Below are 21,300 nucleotides of genomic sequence, written 5' to 3' on the forward strand. Positions count from 1 at the left end.
GAGTGGAGCCTAAACATCTGCGTTGGCTCCAAAGAGACATGGAAACAGAGGAACAAAATATGTTTTATTTGCGTCACCCATATCTTTCTGAGGTTAGTGTTAATCTACATGCTTTTGATTAATAAATTGTAAGAAATCGAGTTCATGTTTCTTCGTTTTCTTTAATTACCAGAGGGTTGAGAAATTGTCATGTATTAAATGATATTATGAAATTATGTACCTACAGAAATGTTTAAAATTTCCTACTTGTACAGTAGGTAATATTAATTGCTATTTTCTTTATTTATCTAACGCTTGAACTGGAAAGTTGTTGTATAGAAGTACTTAAGTTTTGTAGAGCTGACTAAACATTAGTCTTAATTGGTGTGATGTAATATGATTATTTTTTTAGGAGGAAAGTCATGGACACACAAAAGCTTTAGGCAAAGCTGAAGCTAGAAATAAATATTTTCAAGATTATACCAGAAGAATTTTTAAGCCAGATGTTACATTGTATGAGAGATTAGGTCATTTACGAACATCTGAAGATTGGGATCTATAACATTTCATTTTATAAATAGTAGAAGAAAATGAGTTTCTTAACTATTTTTAAACATTTATTCAGTGAAAGTTGTCTCTTGTTTGTTTAAAATAGCTAGATATAATATGTAGTAGTCGATTAAAATTAATTTTAAGTTTATTATTTGAATAAAGTTGTGACGTTTAAATTTGAATTACTCTTGATATTTGGTTCATACATAGATAACTAATTGATATTTTAATGCAATTCAAAAATCTCTTGAGAAACTTGAAAGTGTGCCCCTACCTAGACTAGTACTACTACACTCCAACCACCTTTTCATTCCAAATGGCACACAGTATTCAACATGTTTATGTTGAATTCCCATTACTCTAAGATATTAATCAAAGAGTGTTAAAGTTTTACAATGTCATTAAGATTTGGACTTGGCATACTTGTTACAATCAAGACACAATGTACATGAAACATTTTTTACACCCATAATGTGCAAATTAGAATACATGTTCCTTGGATTTTTTTTTTAGCCATAAATTATAACCTTAAAGTTATGGGAAATCAATAAAAAGATGTATATGTTATTGTAAGTACAATGTAAATAATCTTAGGCAGAATTTAAACAAAATCTTTCAATAAGCTTTTATTTAATCTTGAAGTATAACAATAATATAAAATCTAAACAGGTTAGTTATAATTTTTAACTTTACTATAAATGGAACTACAGGGATAACAAATATATATTCTCACAACCTATTCTATATCTTTATTCAATACAAAGGGATAATGAATAAAAATTAAGAATCAATTTTGAAAACTTAATAATTTTGTACCTAGAAAAAGACCGATTAAACTTCATAGAAATAATATTAACAATTCAACAAACTTTGTATAACTTTATATATAACTTGTAAAGAAACTTGTTGTACTTTAATAATAACTTATATGTAGAACAAGATGAATATATCACATTACTTCAAAACATTAAATTTAAATAATTACTTATCACATTTGTTTACAAAAGAAGCCGACATAATGTGCAGATCTCCACCTGGTGATAAGGCATGTTATGGTGGCAATATAGTGAGTTTTAACACATCATATGACAGTGCCCTATCATGTCTAATAAATTCAAATAGTTGGTAGAGTTGAACAAATATTTTTGTATATGTTGTAGGTATTGTCAAAGCCATGATATTACAATTTCACTAGTAATATGATAAAAATTTGTTTATATCTACAATGCTGTATTGACAAGATCATTATGATGATGTTGAGACACAGGCACTTACAGCACAGGTGGTGGTAGGCATATTTATATTAAGGAAATACTAATTTAATAATTAAATCATGTTAATTATCACAAGTGGCGATATCAAGTTGAGGCATGATAACAATTAAAACAATTTATCATTACATTTTTTTTGTTAACAAGTTCGTAAAACTTGGGTATTTAAGTATGGTTATATTATAATGTATGTTATATGAAACTTAGCATTATTATTAGGTATCACAATTTTCCTATTTGCAAGATATTATATAGGCTTTCCAATATGTATTGAGTTTAAGCTTTTGATACTATCTAAATTCTAAAGCACTTAATTATTGTAAGTAATAAAGCTTATAAACTACCAATTAACGTAATTTAATACTGTGATCGAAAGTATATATTAGTGAATAGTTTCGGTCCACCCAAAAGTGTTATTCTCCAGATCTTTCCTGTAAATACTTTTACCTTGATAAAGAAATTCGGCAAATTGTGAGACGACAGGATCTCTCATACAAGAGCCTACAGAGATTACTTTATCATTTTCGTCAAAGAAAAATATGACAAATTTTAGACCGGCAACATCACCATCCACCATTGAGCTCACAGGTTTCCCACAACCGGCAAATCTTATTGACTTACCAAAGAGCATAGTCCAGAAGTATGGCACTGATCTCAATGGGGTCTCTTTTTTGATAATATTCTTAGCTGCTACTTGTCCATGATATTGTGCTAGGCCAATGTGCCCTATATTCATTTGTTGATTATTAGCGATAAATACGGGAGCATAAGCAATATCGCCTCCAGCATACACATTCTTAATATTCGTCTCAAGTTTATCATTAACATTTACAGCACCATTTGGTAACATGTGAATTCCGCTATCTTTCAGGAAATCAGTATAAAAAGTAGTACCGATACCTAACACTAACAGATCTGCTGGTAATGTTGTTCCATTAGTGAGTTCAACGGACTTAATAACTCCATTTTCACCATTACATTTAGCAATTGTAGTTTCAAAGTGAAACTGAACATTTTTGTCTTCGAATAATGTTCGTAGACTTTGACCTATTTCTGTACCAAATACTTGACCAAGCGGTAGCGTATCTTTGCCAATGACCGTCATTGATTTTGACTTCTGAACACAAGATGATGCGATTTCTAGACCAATGAAACTTAACCCAAGAACCACAACATTTTTAGCCTTATCCGATCCAAGTTTAGTTAAAATTTTTATGGAATCATCAAAATTTCGTACCGTTAATATATTCTCTAAATCTATACCCGGAATATCAGGAACTCTAGCCTTGGCTCCAGTTGCTATGTAAAGAGCACTGTATTTACGTTTCGTACCATTGCTCAATTCAACAATTCTTTCACCAGTGTTAACTTTCGTGGCTTCTACTCCTTTGATGATTTCAATATTAGCCCCTTCGTAATACTGCTCGGTTCTTGCTTGAAGTTTATCAATATCAGTCGCAGTACCGATTTTGGAGACTTTAACCCTATCGTAAGGTAAATAGTTTTCCTTGCACACGAGAGTGATGCGTCCGCCGAAGCCTTCGCTGCGTAATGTCTCGGTGCAGGTGGCACCAGATGGTCCTCCCCCGATAATAACAACTGCAGTGTCTTCACAAGGCGATGATCTACCAACATCCTTAACACGTTTGTTGGTTTTGAGGTCCTCTTTGTTAGCCCTGACCTGAAAAAAGAAACAATGTAATTTAATGTATTATTTTCAATGGACTAAAAGAGTGAGGTTCACAATAATAGTCTACTTATTTGTATACTCTTATTGTGTTCGAAATTCGACCTTTTATTTAATTTTTATAAGTTTGGTTTATTTGTCAAAGACTATACTTTTGTAATGTATGTGTCATTCAAGCAATATTGCTTGAATGACACACCACAGACCTACGTATATACGTAGGTCACACTAAAAGTTTTGCGTAACTTAAAAAACAACATGTTATAACCAAAATATTATGTTTATTGCTTTTCAAAATACTCTCCTTTACATTTGAAACATTTTTTCAGGCGATAGAACCATTATTTAAAACAGGAGGACCACAAATCTGAAGGCATGTTTTCTACGTGCTGATTGAACACAATCACTGCCTCTTCGGAATTGGTAAAAGTGAAATCTCTCATCAAATCCTTGATTTTGGGGAAAATACAGAAATCACAGAGTGCTAGGTCGGGGCTATGTGCAGGATGGGTGACGAGTTGTACTTTTTCGGAAGATTTTTAAATGACTTAGTTTTGTTGGCCGTGTGTGAAGAAGCGTTGTCATGATGTAGGAGAACGCGGCTTTTTGGTCGTCTTTCGCGAACTTTATTAAACACCCTGGGTAAACAAATGGTAGAATACCACTCGGCATTAACACTCTTTTGATCTTCAAGTGTAATTGTGCAGATGAGACCCGTAGCTGAGAAAAAAAATGCGATCATTTTTTTACCAACGTTTCTCGCCTGCCTCACTTTTGTTGGCCTGTTCTCATTTTCAAACACCCATTCAAAAGATCGCTGTTTTTTTTCGGGTTCTAAACAATAAATCCACGTTTCGTCTCCTGTGACAATGTCATAAACAGCATTAGAATGTCCATGGTCATACTTCATTAGCATCTGTGAGCACCGTTCCACACGAGCCCGCTTCTGCTCTGCTGTCAGTTCATGAGGGATCCAATGACAACAAAGTTTCCAAACTTGCAATAATCCGTGTAAAATTTTCTGAATTTGGCTCATACCAATCCCCAATAGTCCTCGAATTGTCTCATAGGTAATCCGCGGCTTTTCTTCAATTAGCCGCTTAACACTAGCCACATTATTTTCGTTGACGGCAGTGGAAGACCGCCTTTCACGAAATTCGTCATGTAAAGAAACCCGACCTCTCTCAAATTCAGCAAACCCGATGGTATATTAGGCGATCCTCACGCTGCTCAAGAAAGGTGTTTCTCTCCCAAAAGCCTTTTGTTATACGAGCGGCACAGTCTTGCGGAGAGAGAGAACTTTTAAAATCATAAAAAATCTTTTCGACTTAATTCCATTTTCGTTGCGTATGTAAAACTTTGATTTGAATTAAAAAACAAATGATTTCCCGCTAATTGTTTTTTTTACTACTAAGAAGGCTGCAACGTTTCAAAAAATGAACATTCGAAATTCAAATAGTTCCGATTAGCTAGAAGTGCATAACTTTTAGTGTGCCCTATGTAATGTGTAATATTAATTTTTGAAGTGAAACTTCTTCAGAATCGTTGTGATTTCAAACCGGATGCAACGGAAAACACGACAGGTAAGAGACAAATACAAAAATGTGTCGGATGAAGCCGGCAAAGAATGAGACAGAAATATGCGTACTATTGAAGTGAAAACTTCTTTATCGTCGTTGTGATTTGAAAGTCGATGAAACGAAAAAGCGACAGTAAAAAGAGCAGTCAGATCAATTCATAATATTTAACATGGGAGATAATGAGATAGGAAGCATAATACAATGTTTTGGTACCAGGCGATCATAGTTAAAGAAGAGATTGTCTTAAGTATGGCGCGAGTATACCTTAATATATTCTGACTCCAAGCGCACGACGTATTACTACATAGACACCAGGAGAACATATTAATATATACATTAGTGGTGGTAGGAATGTCTTTCAAAGCGGTTGAAATCATGTGTCATCCTAGCAACACGTACCAGGAATACATATGCAGTTTAGAGGTTCATGCACCATGCAGGTTTCACTTCTTACATGTGTACTTTGTACGCAATGTTTTTTTTATTAATTTAATGGATTTATGACGCATTTTAATTAAAAAATATCTTCCCCATATAAACTTTAAGAGTGTTAAATTTATATTTATTTTTATCCGATCGCGCAATCATTTAAAAAGGGGTACAAAGTTTCACGCTTTACGTATTAATATGTACCTAGTCTTACCATAAATACTGAAACAAAGAAAAAACAAAATTTTCTATTGCAAATAACATTTACATTGTGTTAGTTTAATACATAAATATATAACAATCTAAAATATATAAAAGCTTATTCGAAGTGGTCTCCATTGGATGCAGTACAGTCCTTAAAATTTTACACTAATCCAATATGAATGATTTATTATGATCGCGAAAAAACGCAAGCATGTGCTAAAAATAAATATAAATTAAAATTCCTAACAAAATCCTTGAGCACGCAATTTAATAACTGATTGACTTTGAACACAACGCTTGTGTAAACAAGGCACCACTCCGTTGGTCGTGAAACAAGTTGCGTGTCAGCACCCAATGTGTTAAACCTTAAGGTTATTTTCCTTCAGTCATAATAAACAAGCAGCTCAAAACACCCTTACACTTACATTTCCTAAAACTTATCAATTTATTAGATTACTGACAGTCCACCAATAAACTTACCAGTGGGAGACTCCTTTGCACAGGATCCCCGCTAGATTATGGCGCCTATTTCTGCCGTGAAGCAGTAATGTATGCTAGTGAAATTACTGGGCAAATGAGACTTAACATACTATGGCTCAGGTTACAAGCGCAATTGTCGTGCCGCTCAGAAGGATTTTTCAAGAATCCTGAGCGGCACTGCATCGTAATGGGCAAGGCGTATCAATTACCATCAGCTGAACATCTTGCTAGTCTCGTCCCATATTTTCATTAAAAAAAAACTTTCTGTACCTAATAAATTACTAGCAGGTTCGTTATCTACGAAATGATTTTAGATATTCTCAATAAAATAGTACAGTATAGTTGAAAATATAATAATAGTTTCAGTTACCGATTTTAATAGCTAACTCACATACTAACGGATCAAAATTGGTTACTCATGCCTGTCAGATGGTCTATAGGTACGCTAGTATATTCCAGGGATGTTGCGAACATTCGCATCTGCATCCGCAAATGCGGAACATCCGCATTGTTTTGGACATCTGCATCTGCTTCCGCATCCGCATTAATCAATGCGAATGTTCATGCGGATGCGAATATTATACAAGTAGCGACAAGAAAGAAATTGGGCGGGGCCGGTGATTGACGCGTGCCGGTCGCACGTGACAATAACCAATGGGAGCGAAGAAATTAGTGACAAGATTCGACACGTTTGTTTGTTTTCGCTAGTGCATCATTTGTTTGTTCCTTTCCTTGCAAGTGGAAGTGAATAAATACGTGTTTGTTTGCGTTGTGAAGTGAAAGTGAACTACTTATCGTATCATAAAGATAAATAGGTATTTTTAATGTTATTGTGATACAGTGTGTAAATAAGAAGAGTTTACAAGAAAACTTTATATTATTTAAGACTAATATCCATAAGATCACAGGGTAACTTCTATTATATTACGCCGGTAATACGTTTTATTGTAGGAAAAAATATCGTTTTATGACGAAATTCGTTATTTTTCCAGTGTGATTCCCGTTATTGATAGTTTATCTATCTAACTATTTAGTCAACAATGTCACCACCGACCAAAAGTAATGTATGGGATTATTTTGAACCAAATAAAGAAGACCAGGATAAAGCTGATTGTAAAATATGCAAAAAAAGCTACTCTCGCAAGGGCCGCACCACGTCGTCTTTAAAAAACCATCTTAAGTCGATGCACTCAGAAGAATTTTCTACATTTGAGAACATTAGTAAAGAAAAAAAATTACAACAGATGAAATCTGACGCAAGTAAGTTTCATAATTAATAGTTTTAATTAATTAATATTTACTTGAGGCATTGTTTGGTTAGTTTAATAAAAGAATAGTTTTAGTTGTGGTTTATTGGCTAAGTTTCCACTCAATATTATAGTTATTTGCTGTCATATAAAACGTCAGTTGTAAAAAGACTAATATATGTAATTCATTTATCTACTTTTTTATTGTTTCAAAATAAAACAACCTGTACATAAATGTATATTTTTAATATGATATTAAAATATGAATAGTGAATTACTTAACTCAAAAACTATTCGGCTGATTGCAAAAATTTTATCACTATCAAAAAGTGTACCTTTTCTTTTTAGTGTAGTTTAGCTTCACGCTATATTTAATGTTAATGCCAGAAAACATTAGGGATCCTTCCTTCTTATAAATATTTATAAGGAATAAACTCCTTTTATTTTTATTTTTTGCAATATAAGTTGGACATTTGATAGAAAGGTTTTCTGGTGTTTTAAAATGTCCTCACTTTTTAATTACTTTTAAGTAAATAGTTTTTTACAACGAAAATTTTTATTTATTTGTGTATTTTTCAGATAAAGTTACCACTCCTCTGCAAGAATCAAAGAAACAACTTTCATTAGAGGAAATGGTTCTAAAAGAAAAGAAGTGGGACGTCAATAACTTGAATTCTAAAAAAATTGATAAACTCATTGGAGAAATGATTGCACTTCAAAATTTGCCGTTTAATTTTGTTGAAGGGCTAGGTTTTCGTAGACTGATGCAAGAATTAGCACCAAGATATAACTTTAGGGGACGCAATTTTTTTACAGATTTTGTATGCAAGGAATTATATAGCAAAGTGGCTCAAAAAGTTAAAGGATTAATCGAAAATTTTGATAACATGTCGTTTACGTCTGACATTTGGTCGGATCCTAGCTCAAACGCTTCTTTGCTTAGCCTGACTTGCCATGGAATTGCAGAAAACTTTGATAGATCATCGATAATATTGAAATGTGAGACATTTGACGGCCGTCACACTGGTGACATAGTTGCTGAAAAATTCAGTAACATGCTTTCTGAATGGAACATTAAAAAACAACAACTGCATTGCCTAATCAGAGATGAAGGGTCTAATATGAAACGAGCCGCGCGATTAGCAGCATTAAATGATATAGACTGTACTGTTCACAAGATACAACTGGCTATCCGTAGTTGTTTAGGTTCTCAAGAAAACATAAAAATACTAAAACAAAAATGTAAGAGAATTACGACCCATTTCAATCACTCTACCATTGCCCAGAAACAACTGCAATCAATTCAGGACAGACTGAATCAACCGCACCTGAAAGTGTTTCAAGATTGTGTAACACGATGGAACAGTACATTCTACATGTTCGAGCGTTTTTCAAAGATAAAGGATGCTCTGAGCCTTTACATGAATGATAATGAAATTGACCCTATTCTACCAGAAGAATGGAAAATGATTGAAAGTTTCATTCAATTACTGGGACCTTTTGAGGAAGCAACACGGGAACTGAGCAGCTCTTCTGCTCTTATTTCATCTGTGATACCGATAATACAAATGCTTGAAAAAAAAGTTGATGACTATTTATATTTAACAAGATCGCAAGAGTTTGATCCGATTCGTCAGGCTGTAACGACTTTGAAAAACGAACTTTCTACAAAGTTTTCTAGCTTGGGAGAAAACAATTTATATACCATCGCTACCTACTTAGATCCTCGCTATAAGCACAAATTTTTCACACCGGTGACTGAAGAAAAGATTAAAGATGACATTTTAAAAATGATAAATATTGAGAATGACAATTTTGAATCAGTTAATACCAATGCCAAAAGGGCTAAAATAACTGATTGCATGGAAAATGAAACAGAACAACTAGGACCAGGGACTTCAGGTTTCAACAAAAAGCCATGCTTAAAAAACGACCTGGCTATGATGTTAGATTCGTCGAGTGAAGACGAAAGTCAAGATGAGCCAGAAAATAGTAGCGTTGAAGCTGTATTAAAAAAAGAGTTACTTGCTTACCGTACTAAAAAAAGAATAAATGTGAGTGAAAATCCTTTAAACTGGTGGAGTGTACATCGAGGGGAATTCAAGGTATTATCGCCGATAGTACGAAGATTTTTATCTGCTCCACCGGGCAGTGTTCCTAGCGAACAACTATTTAGTAGCGCGGGATTAATTTACGAACCTCTGCGTAACAGACTAGAACCAGAAAAGGCGGCAATACTACTCTTCATCAAGTATAATGCTCCTATTTTTAAATTCAACTACTGATATAAAAAACAGAAGGTGTTCAGTTACATTATACATGACTTATATTTTTAACATAAAAATAAGTACTTAATTATGTTTGATTACAATAAAAATGTTAATAATTACGTTGTCATTGTTTTAATTCTTCATGGATAGACTTTATTTACATAATATCTTATACATCCGCATCCGCATCTGCATCCGCGGATGTGAGCCTGCTAAACTCCGCATCCGCATCCGTATCCGCGGATGTGAAAATATCGGCATCTGCAACATCCCTGGTATATTCTAAGTCTCTAGATTAAACACAGGGAGATACTTGGAAGTTTTTTTGACAGCCTTCAAAAATATTTTTACCTACTCTGCGGTTATTATGTGACTAGAGTAGATAATTTGTGTATCTCTTGTTATTTGTCTATCTATCTAGGTAATCTATTTTATATATAAAATTCTCGTGTCCCGGTGTTTGTTACCAAACTCCTCCGAAACGGCTAAACCAATTTGTGGAATCGGGTAAATCTGAAAATCGGCGAACATCTTTTTTTCATACCCCTAAATGATAAGGGTCACTCATCCCTCAATATTTTTATTTTCAACAATTTTTCTTATTTCTATTTTGTTCTGATTCATCATTAAAAAATACAAAAGTTAATTTTCACCCGTCTACGATCAACACCTATTTTTGTATCGCGATTTTAATACCATTCCATCCACAGATACGCGATAGAGTTACAAGATAGCAATCGAATATAATGATTATTGTAGTACGATAAATTTTATCTTTACTAATATTATAAAGAATTGATTGTTTGTTTGTTTGTATTTAATAGACTCCGCAACTACTGAACCGATTTGAATAAATCTTTCACTGTTGGGAAGCTAAATTATCCCCGGGTATTATAAGGTTATATTACATTTTCACAAAATTAGGATTACCTACTAAAAGTCCAGTAATGTAACCCGAGGTGTAAAAATACGTACGCGAACGACGTCGCTGGGTATCGGCTTTGTACGATATAAATGTTAAATCTGAAAATCGGTCATCTATTTTTTTTACCCCAAAATTTTTTTAATTTTTTTTATTACTTTATATGTAAATTCAACGTTTGCTGGGTCCGCTAGTCATTGTATAAAATCCAGAATACCTGTAACACCTACGTTAATGGGTACCTTACATATCGTGACTCGTCATATTATAGAGATCCTCCAGAAAGATATAATCATCATGAGTTTACTGGCAACGGTTAAGTTGCTAACTAATTTGATAATAAACGTAAGTGTCCGAGCATGATGCAATACAATATTGACATTCGTTACCAGTAGGAATTCACATAAGTAGGTACAATTTGAAAGGCCCTCGCATAGTTTAAATATAAACATTTGTTACTGGCCAGTATCATTTTTCGTCAAAATATTATGCAAAATAAATTATAAATAATTAATTTTCTAATTTGCCCCCTAATTTTCTCTGGGTCTTCTACTGCCCTCCCCCGAAAGTCTCAAACGCCCACAAGGGGGCGTTATCGCCCACGTTGAGGACCTTTGTCCTATATAAAGTAACTACCTAGGACATAAAAGACGTAGTTTCGACACAGTGATCATGTCAATACCGAGGTCTTAGAACGGTGAACATAATGCACATTTCGATAAAAAGAAATTTATCTAAGAAGAAATCTTTATAATCTATCTTATCTAATATAATCGAAAGTATGTCACTTCATATCGAATTTTGTTTTGTTAAAAAGGTATTTAAAATTTAATTCATGTATTTATAGAAGTAAAGTCATAATAGTCACTTCATAATCTAATATATAAAATTCTCGTGTCACGGTGTGCGGGACCGAACTCCTCCGAAACGGCTTGACCGATTCTCATGAAATTTTGAGTGCATATTGGGTAGGTCTGAGAATCGGACAACATCTATTTTTCATCCCCCTAAATGTTAAGGGTGGTCCACACGATTTCTTTTGAAATTTGTTGGATTATGAGTGAGCATTAAAAAATACATACAACTTCAAATTTTCACCCATCTACGATCAACAGTTACTTTTGTATCGGCAATACAACGTTTGCTGGGTCAGCTAGTATAATATAATTTCGCAGTCCGCACGCTAAACACACATGGAAAATCTACTATTTGAGTATTTTACCATTATTTGTTTCATAATAACTATTAATAAAGCTGTTCTATTGCTGCCTTGCCAGATTAGTTTATTTTTTTTATTCTGACTGAAGATTCGTGGAGAACATTCAAAGCGATTATGTTATTATTATAGAATTGTTCCAGAATAGAAATAACTTTCCATAGATCGTATAAATTTGAAATAAAAACAATAAATGACAGTTTATCACATTTCCCGCCACCAGGTTTGTTTTGGACACGACACAGGAGGAAAGAAAGTTATTATTATGACGAGTTCCTGTGTAGTATAGTATAGCCCGTCTCTCAATAGTGTTAATTATCAATAGTGTTGATAGTATAGATATCGTTGCTGCCGCCACATAGTTCCACTACCAGTCTCTTGGCCTCCCTTGTTTCATACAGTTATAAAGGCAATTAATTTCTCAAAATTGATTCCTATAGAATTCTTTTTGATGTCATTTCTAATATACTAGATACTACTACCGCTTCCGAAACAAATGGCGCTCTGAGAGAGAAGAAGCGGCGCTAGAAACTCTCCCAGCATTCTTTTTTGCGCTCGTTTCAATAAAAATATACAATATTGTACAGTCATTTCTATCGCTATAAAATAATGACAATCTAGTCCCTGGCTGTCCGTTCATTTAGATATTCAGCTGTGGAGTAATAGGATTTACGACAGAGCCATTTTTTTATAAAACATTTAAATTTATTTATAGATAATACCTAAACAGTGGCAAATTATAGTTTGTTTAATTCGATCACCACGCGGCATACTCACTCTTGGCCGATTATAGTGGCCTGGCCATTTGGTATTGGGCGGAAATGAATAAATCATATCTGACCACACTTATCAATGTTCATTTATTGTTTTCCCATAAGAACCTAAGATAGTGGAAATGAGTGCAAGAAGCGGATATTGATAAGTTTTTTTTTTGTAGATAATGACATAAGTACATACTAATGGCGATATGAATCATTTCAAGGTGTATACTCATAGAGTTTGTTATGACTCACTATTCCCATTAAAGTGTATTTTACACAAATGCGTTTTTATGTAATCGTTACATACTCTACTTGAAAATAGCGGACAGATCTTAAGGCCTTGACTGAAAAAGATGAATTGTTAACGATTCACGAATATGATACAAGGTACAACCGAGTATGTACATAGTTAAGTATTTGTGCGCCCGTTAAAAAAGATACATATAATACCACAGAATAAAAAATAATAGTTACTAACTTACACATTTGAAGGAAAAAGGTACTTTCGATGCCTACTAACACTTACATACTTACTCGAATATTCGTCTCTGACATTTTCAACTAAGAGTAGGGTTAGGACCGATAATATCGAATAATGTTTCGTTCGTTCAATCATCGTTTCGACTTTGATTACGATGTAACTAAGAGTAGGATTCGACACGACTAATGCCACGATTTATCGAATATCGATTTTAGGAGTAGACCCTCTGGTAGCGTACCGTATTCGTTGGTATGTCCATTGTCCAGTGCACAAAATTATTATTACTACCGTACGGACCATACCGAGCACGACGCCGAACCAATTTGTTTAGGGCGCCCATCGGACCGTCCGATGAACCGTCCGTACCAAATCCGACAATTTGTTTAGGCTATTAGTCAGCGTTGACAACATAATTAAGTTGTAAATAGCACTAAGTAATTATATTAAATAATTTAAGTAATTACATTTGTGTATGTCCTTTATAGTCCTAACAGCATGTATATTTGTTTCAGGTATAAGAAAATAAAACTTGTTTCAATCTTAAGCACCGATCAATACCATTAAAATTAATAAAAGAATACTCTAAGCTTGGTGGTCTACCTTAACGTGACATTGGCAAACTTGTGGTATACCTTCCACAGGAGCCATACTAGGAAGAATAGAATACAATAGCGTTGACTGGTAGGCGACCAGTGCCCTGGTCTTGAATGATAGGAAGATCTTAGCATCCAATTAAAAAGTAGACTAATTAATAAATTAAATTCGTGAAGTTTAATTGACAGAGGTAATATTACGTTAACACGACATTCCGTTCGTATCAAAAGTGATGGTCGCGAGGCTCTCTGCTACGCGACCATCGCGCGCATCCAAAGCCGACCGGTCTGTCCGCGCGACCGTGTTAATTCGGCCGCTTAACACAGCGACTGTGTCGCTAACATTGACAAAGATCTATCTTGGCTTGTTAATTATTAAACGCATTATAGCTTCCTTTGTTAGTGTGACAAATAATAAATCTATTTCGTTGTCTGTTGTTAATAGGGCACTTTAGTTGTATAATAATTATTGTACTTAGTTCACAGCTACGGTGGACTCACAATACATTGATAAATTATTAATTTCCTCAAACGAAGATGTTGTATCTGGTTGGTGTTGATGACATAACCTTTTTAAGGTAACATTTGGAAAAATAAACAAATTATGTAGTGAAATGTGTTTACAGCTATCTTACATTATTTTCTTTATGTCATAACAAGTGAAATTCGACACCTTAGATTATCTCCTAGATAACTGTAACAGCCGTGAAAACGTCAAAAAAAATCGAGGTTGACAGTTATCCTCTATTGTGAGCAATGCACACACACTAATACAAAATGACATACAAATTATAAATCACAAGTGTAAGACGTAGGTTGTCAAACACTAAAGTAATAAACATCCGTTTTCATCAATTGTCTAGTAGCAAGAGGCCTAGAGAGTCTTAGATAGACTAGGCATATAGATTATATAAGACATTATTATTGATTTCATAGGAAAAATATCATTAATGAATGAGGTAAATTCCTAGTAAAACGACTAAAAATAACATAACTTACGTTCATCATAGCATTACAAGATATTCGAAATAGTGTTGCCCTCTCTGACACTTGTTTCGTTGTACCTGATGGAGGTATTTCAAGGTCTACCTAATGATCGTTGCAAGGTTGCACCATGCTTGGCCACCAACTGTGATCATGTACGCAAGTCATGCAATCGAAGTTCGAAAAAGGTCGGTAAAAGGTCCTTCACAGACTGTTGCTGATACCGGATTAACCCGTTCTAATCGGATCTGTAGTGTCAACAAATCTGTAGTTTCTTTCATAATGATAACGCAAGACCACAGACAGCTTTGACCACTTAGTAAAATTTATATAGTTTGTTTATAGTGCGAATTATAAAAAAGTATAGAATTCGAAGAAACTTTTCCCTCAACCAAATATAATATACCAATGTGACGTCAAAGCTACCTTACAACAGCTTAAATCAAAAATATTTTTATTGCAAGTCACTAAGTCAACTCCCACGATCACAGACGAAAAAATACTTTAACTATTTGGCAAAGTAACTATGTACATAGTTATTATGCACGTAGGTGTAATTTTTACGTATATTTTAATTATCTATAATATTTTTATGCCTGAGAAGAGTTTTACTTCGATAAAATAAACAAAGAAAAGAAGAAATGTACCTACGATTATAATAATCGCGACACGCGTATAGGTATGTTTTCGTACCTAAAGTGTAACAAGCGCCTTTCAGTAGTCAGAAGCAACTACCGTCAGAAACTCAGTACTGAAGTAGGTCAGAGGAGTAATCACTGTCCACAATCTATTATGATACCAGATAAACTACATTTGATTACAAAATACAGTGACAAATGGTTTTGGTTCAATATGGTATTATTGTTCGAAGTAAATCCATCGAACAGCATTTTATAACAAATATTGCTTAGTAGATAAATTAATTGTAATAAAACCATGTGTTGCCTTTAGTAAGGCAGTACGCGGGTGACCATTGATCGGGCCGGTCCCAGTTACCATTAACCATTACAGGACCGGCCCGAATAACCATTTTAACCATTATTACCAATGCATAGTAGAGATGCAGTACGCGAGTAACCATTGATCGGTCCGGTTCTAGTTACCATTAACCATTTGCCTATAACCATTACAGGACTAGTCCGAGTAACCATTTTAACCAATTAATACTAGAGATCCGCGTACTCACAAGTAGAACCAATAATTATAGTTATTTAGCAAGTGTCATAGATTAATTTAGTATCTTAAGTAAATAAATACTTTTACCATAAAACTAATGACATATTATTTTTAATATCTACCCCTAAGTGCACCCCTTTTCAATTATATTATTGAAATAGTCTAGGAAGTGCCATGAAATAATCGCAAGTATTAGTGCATGACATCATAAGTTATGAGTTATAAATACTATGCATGACTAACATTTATATTATTCTCCTTATATCTTTGTACGGTTCAATATTGAATTCTTGGATGGCGATGACTTTAATAATAAAGGAGACTTTGGAATTCCTGATAACGGATGGCTTACATTATAGAATTCATATTTTATGAAATAACTCATAGATTTAGCTGACCCAAATTACTGTGGCTACAAATAAAATACAACAATTTGTCAAAAGCGATTGTTATATTGTTGGCTTTTAAGGTTTTTGAAAAAGCAATCAATCTAACCTAATGATATATTTCGCCTAAACTGGGTTTTTAAGTGTATTGCTGTCGTGTATAGGATATCACGATAAAAATGGTAGTCCTTTGGAGCAAGGTCTAGCGAATACGGATGGTAACAAATGGTTTCTAATTGCAGTTCCTGGAGAGTTAAAAAAAATTAACAAAAAAGACAACCGACTTCAAAAACACTATTCCAAAGCAATAAATATAATATGCAGCTAATTTGTTAGTATAGCTGTAATAAACATAATGGTAACACCAGCACTAAGTAAGTCAGTTGGTGTTTGTAATTTACCTGCCTACTCGGCAGGGGCATGCATATCACATAGGCAATTATGGCAGTGCCTACCTAGTAATGAACGTAAATTAATAAACCACTTGTGTTAGAGTTGATTTAGTTTAATTTGGTTCCGTTATTTTATAACCAAACTTCTATTGAACACCCACTTATAAAATTTTACATTAATTAATACACAGAGGGATTTCTATAAAATGACAAGATCTTCCTGTATATTATCAGTGGTTATAGATGGCACAGACATTTTAATGCAGTAAGTAAGTCCTCACAGTAAGTAATTAAGTCTGTTTTTTTTTATTCCATATCATAATAATAACCTAAATACAGTATTTCTAAAAAAATCAATATTTTTTCAACAGATTCAAACATAGGTGAGGTCTGGAATAGAATAGAAAGTGTTTTCACTGAATGTGCAAACTGCAAGGTGTCTGTGATGGAAATTTACTTTTTATTAGTCTTGTGGATAGATGACCAAGGTCGCCGCATGATGCCACAGTATTTTATAGTTTTCAGAGTAACGAGATGGTTCTTTAACTTGTTTCTTGGTTATAGTATTATAATAATATTTTTTTAGCTCAATGTGGAGGCGGTATTTGTGGCAATGTAACCTTACTGTTAAATTCACCTAGGTACTCCAAGAATTAAAGTATCCAGCAATTTTATGTGAAAGGTCATGTCAAATTTCAAGAATTACTGTCATTAGAAAGACGTTCCGTTGTCATCACATCTGTACATTTTTTATATTAAAACATAAATAAAATAAGTTGTATTATTATATTGTGTAGTCTTGTTGTAAAAAAAACCTTGAGATAGAAAAGAGAAAAATGTTCAGATGACGAATTTCTCCCTTAATTCCCTCCGTTATTTTGCGCAAGCTCGAACGCATGGGTGGGCACAGATAGACAGCTTACCTACAGCGAACTGGTGATAAGAATCACTTATCGGGAATATTAGGATAGCTATTATTGATAGCTAATTACTGACAGTACAAGGTAGTAATGTATCTCTATCTGTAAATAGTATATTGGGAACGGCCGTTAGAGAACACAACGAACGACACAACTTACAGTTCGACGTCTAATTCAAGGCTAGCTCAACGTCGGGCTTGCCGTCGAGTACAGCCACTAATGGTTACGTTAGAGAATTGAACAGCTGATAGATACAGAATAGCATCAAATTATAAATCATTAAGCCCTTATAGTACATATTAAATAATAGTAATATACATAGTTCTTTAAATTACAAATTAAAGGTTTGCTTAGTGTTTTCCTATACAAAAATTGATTATGACGACTTAAGAAACGCCCCCCACTCATATTTGATTTGACAGGAGGCGACTGTTGTTGTTGTGATTTGTTTTGAACGTTAAAATATCTCAAAATAGTATTGAAATAACACTACTTGTTAATTAGTATTGTAAAATGTTTTTAACGTGTAACTTTGGTAAAATAATTGGTAGGTAATACGAATAAAGACCTCAGCTTATCCCACAGTTCTTATCCCAATTGTTTAGACAATCGATATCGGTTTATAAATTCTGCATCTTCGAAATCAAATGGGTCCGATTGTTCCCGTGTTAGAGCGCTTTCGCACTAAGTCCGATCCGAATCTGATCCTGTGTAGTCGTATACTATTTCTATCGGTTAAGGAAGGAACTCGGATGACGGAAGCCGGATGTAGTGCGTAAACGACCATAGATATAGTTCTACGACTACTTCGGACCGTGTTTGCACGGATATGGATCAAATTGGACGTAGTCCAAAAGCGCTCCTATACGTCTTTTCTTTCGCAATGTTGTGTTTATTTCGTTATAATTTTTCATGAATTCAAAATTAATCAGACATAATAAAAAAAAATTGCTGTAGAAATCATTTTTTTACTTTAAAACACTAAATATTCAATTGAAATACCTTGATTTATGAAGGTTTTCACTAAAGTTATTAACATAACAATTCAGCGAAGCATGATGGGGATCAAAAAAAAAAGATCGAGTTAGGCTAGAAAACATCAGGAAAAGTACAAAGGTTCGAGACATAGGAACAATTATCAGAAAACTAAAATGGAAATGGGCTGGGCATATGAGTAGAGGGAAGGAAAAGTGGAACAAAAAGGCCACTGAATGGTATTCTAGGAATGGCATAAGAAACGGAGAAGACCCGCCAAAGATGGGACGACGACCTTGCCAAATTTACAGGAGTGACCTGGAGCCGGGTTGCCAAAGACAGAAAGGAGTGAAAAAGGTTGGAGGAGGCCTATGCCAATTGGCAAACAGCTGAAGACTACCTGGATAAGAAATTGTATTGCTTGTTTTTAGTTGAATAAAAGGCTTTATCATTATTATAAAATAACAATTCACTTTCCGCTAAGAAAGTAGCAACTTATTTTAAACATTCACTTTGACACATAATGACATCCAGTTTAGGTTGGAATATGACCTCATGGTACAGATAAATGTGCGAACTAAAACAGTTTGCGATTCATTTCAGGCTTGATTTGACATCAACCAAAATTCGATAGCTCTAATGACATCATGGTATGAACTAGCAAAGGAAGCGCCTGAGCTTGGTGCTTTCAATCTCAACAGCTAAATAGAGTGGCACAATGAAAATGCTGGCTGTCCAGATATTATGTGGGTTAAAAAGACATAAAACATTCTTTTTACTGATGATATTTTTTCACAATTACTTAAGAGAAAACTACATTAAGCAAAATTATACTCTTTGCTCCAAAGAAGTTTCACAAGTGGTCAGTCAGAAAGGTACTAAGTGGTCTTCATCCTATGTTAGTCATGGTTTGGTAAGGGAGTCTTATTACTCGCAAAGCTTCATTTTTGTGGAAAACGAGTGAACATTTCAGCTAACATATAATATCAAGAGACTAAGTTTACAGAGACATAAGTTTTTTTTTTTAAATGTACCTTGGACTTTAAGCAAGAGTCTACACCTGGTCACAGGCACTACCAAAGCTTGTCTGGAAGTCAATGTTTCAGACAAGTGTATTAAGCACATATTGTAATACAGTAAAACCCGTTAAGACAATTCCACAGGGACCCAACCAATAAGCAAGAAATCATATTTTATGCGGGATAGAGAAAATAAAGGATACCTACTACATATTATTATATATTATGTTCTAATAGGCTCTGTAAAATAAACAATTCTTTTGCATGCATTTTCACATTTAAAAAATAATCCAAATAAAAAAATTTTTCTTTATTTTCATTGTAAGTCCTTGAAAAATTTTTTTATTAATATTTTCCTTTTCGTTATCTAATAGGATATTAAATTCTCTACAAAAAAGGTCTCTTTCATTTTTTCGCTAAAATGCATAGAAAAACAGTTACAGGGTTTTAAAAAACGAAAATTATGTATCTTACATCCAAGCCTTATGTGCTATTAAACTGCCAACTGTGCAAAAGTAGTCCTGTGATGTAGCAAGGGCATGAGTTGACAATTTTTACATAAGCAAATACATAATATAGCTAATAAATCCTTACACAATATAAATCATAGAATAAACAAATAGTTTTTATTAAATATAATAAACAGGATGGGGTGATTAAAAAAAAATATTTCTATATTAAAGTTGTCTTGATTACTATGGTATAACTTACCTTAACTTCACCCTTCTCAGTAATTGTCACCTGATGGCAAGGCAATGAATCAAATCCAGGAAAGTCCTCAATGTCTCCCGACTTCAAATTAAAACAAGCTCCGTGCCAAGGACACCTCACTCTACCATCACCCAAAGCACCAGTATTCAAAGGGGCTCCATAGTGGGTACATTTAGTTCCAACAGCACTAAATTCACCCTTCTGCTTAACAAGAAGAACTTTGCCATGTTCTCCAATATCAAATACTTTCATTTCGTTTTCTTTTAAGTCATCTGCATTGCAGACTACAGCCTCCACATACTCGACTCTGGAATCTGTCCGAGAAATGGTCCCATCTGTTGATTTGGATAATTCTATATTAATATGAATAAATAGGAAAATAAATAGCTTTAAAAGTAATTTTACTTACGTTCGGAATGTCGAACACTCGAGCATTGCTGATTAGGAGAGTAAGACTTTGAATCGGAACTTCCCATATTTCTAGCTTGAAGTTTAAGCCCTAGTAAAAAACGCAACTTTGAATAAAAAACCCGAAAAAGTGTATTCAATTGGATGAATTAGATCAATAAAGTATAATAAATGACAAAGTGACTGCTATTAATGTATAAACTCAATACTGTCTAAAGGGAAAGGAAAATTAACTTCTAAGTTTGACTGCAGTTACCTTCACCTTGATAACTAACTTGTGTAGCGGTTAGTGATAGTCTGGAAAATAAAACTTTGCGACCAAGACCAACTAGGGACGCGGAATTCGTAATATTAAAAACAAACATCGACATGTCGATTGTCGCTTGAAGTCTTTCACTTTTTTTTTGAATGACTATGGATTGGATGCTAGCTGTCAGAACAATGAAGTAATTGAGTACATAATATCTCTTATATATTCTACTAATTTTATTTACCCTATACTTAAATAAGTCGGAAATTTAATTCGAGATCAAAAATGTGAACAATGGTGCTGCCAAATAAAAACAATAACCGCTTGCATTGTGTGTGCTGAAAAGTACTAAAATATAATTTTAAAATTATAAGTATAGTCTAAATACATAAAAATAAATATTGCAC

At 33.8% G+C, this 21,300-nt stretch overlaps 2 protein-coding genes across 4 annotated transcripts; one reads left to right on the forward strand and one right to left on the reverse strand.

Annotated features, from left to right (window-relative positions):
- Window positions 1-1,144: 1,144 nt before the first annotated feature.
- Window positions 1,145-21,032, reverse strand: LOC126966662 (apoptosis-inducing factor 3). 3 transcript variants are annotated; one of them, XM_050810818.1, is made up of 4 exons: window positions 20,906-21,032; window positions 20,645-20,734; window positions 20,236-20,570; window positions 1,145-3,483 (listed from the first exon to the last, which is right to left on the reverse strand). In XM_050810818.1, the coding sequence occupies exons 1-4, from the start codon at window positions 21,012-21,014 to the stop codon at window positions 2,185-2,187; spliced, it is 1,833 nt and encodes a 610-aa protein (XP_050666775.1). In that variant the 5' UTR covers window positions 21,015-21,032; the 3' UTR covers window positions 1,145-2,184. The 3 variants fall into 3 exon arrangements, with proteins under 3 accessions (XP_050666775.1, XP_050666771.1, XP_050666786.1); XM_050810814.1 differs by having other exon boundaries at window positions 20,900-21,032; XM_050810829.1 differs by having other exon boundaries at window positions 20,919-20,977.
- Window positions 6,645-9,818, forward strand: LOC126966615 (zinc finger BED domain-containing protein 4-like). The gene is made up of 2 exons (XM_050810783.1): window positions 6,645-7,442; window positions 8,009-9,818. The coding sequence occupies exons 1-2, from the start codon at window positions 7,223-7,225 to the stop codon at window positions 9,712-9,714; spliced, it is 1,926 nt and encodes a 641-aa protein (XP_050666740.1). The 5' UTR covers window positions 6,645-7,222; the 3' UTR covers window positions 9,715-9,818.
- Window positions 21,033-21,300: the final 268 nt, after the last annotated feature.

This window comes from Leptidea sinapis, chromosome 1 (assembly GCF_905404315.1).
Source record: "Leptidea sinapis chromosome 1, ilLepSina1.1, whole genome shotgun sequence".
Taxonomy (NCBI): Eukaryota; Metazoa; Arthropoda; class Insecta; order Lepidoptera; family Pieridae; genus Leptidea; species Leptidea sinapis.

What these genes read in the sequence shown, in the direction of transcription:
- LOC126966615 (XM_050810783.1), top strand. Translation starts at nt 7,223, where the DNA reads ATGTCACCACCGACCAAAAGTAATGTATGGGATTATTTTGAACCAAAT. An exon ending in ACAGATGAAATCTGACGCAA is followed by an intron (nt 7,443 to 8,008) that starts GTAAGTTTCATA and finishes TGTATTTTTCAG; the next exon opens with ATAAAGTTACCACTCCTCTG.
- LOC126966662 (XM_050810814.1), bottom strand. Translation starts at nt 21,014, where the DNA reads ATGTCGATGTTTGTTTTTAATATTACGAATTCCGCGTCCCTAGTTGGT. An exon ending in AGTTAGTTATCAAGGTGAAG is followed by an intron (nt 20,735 to 20,899) that starts GTAACTGCAGTC and finishes GTTTTTTACTAG; the next exon opens with GGCTTAAACTTCAAGCTAGA. An exon ending in GAGTGTTCGACATTCCGAAC is followed by an intron (nt 20,571 to 20,644) that starts GTAAGTAAAATT and finishes CCAAATCAACAG; the next exon opens with ATGGGACCATTTCTCGGACA.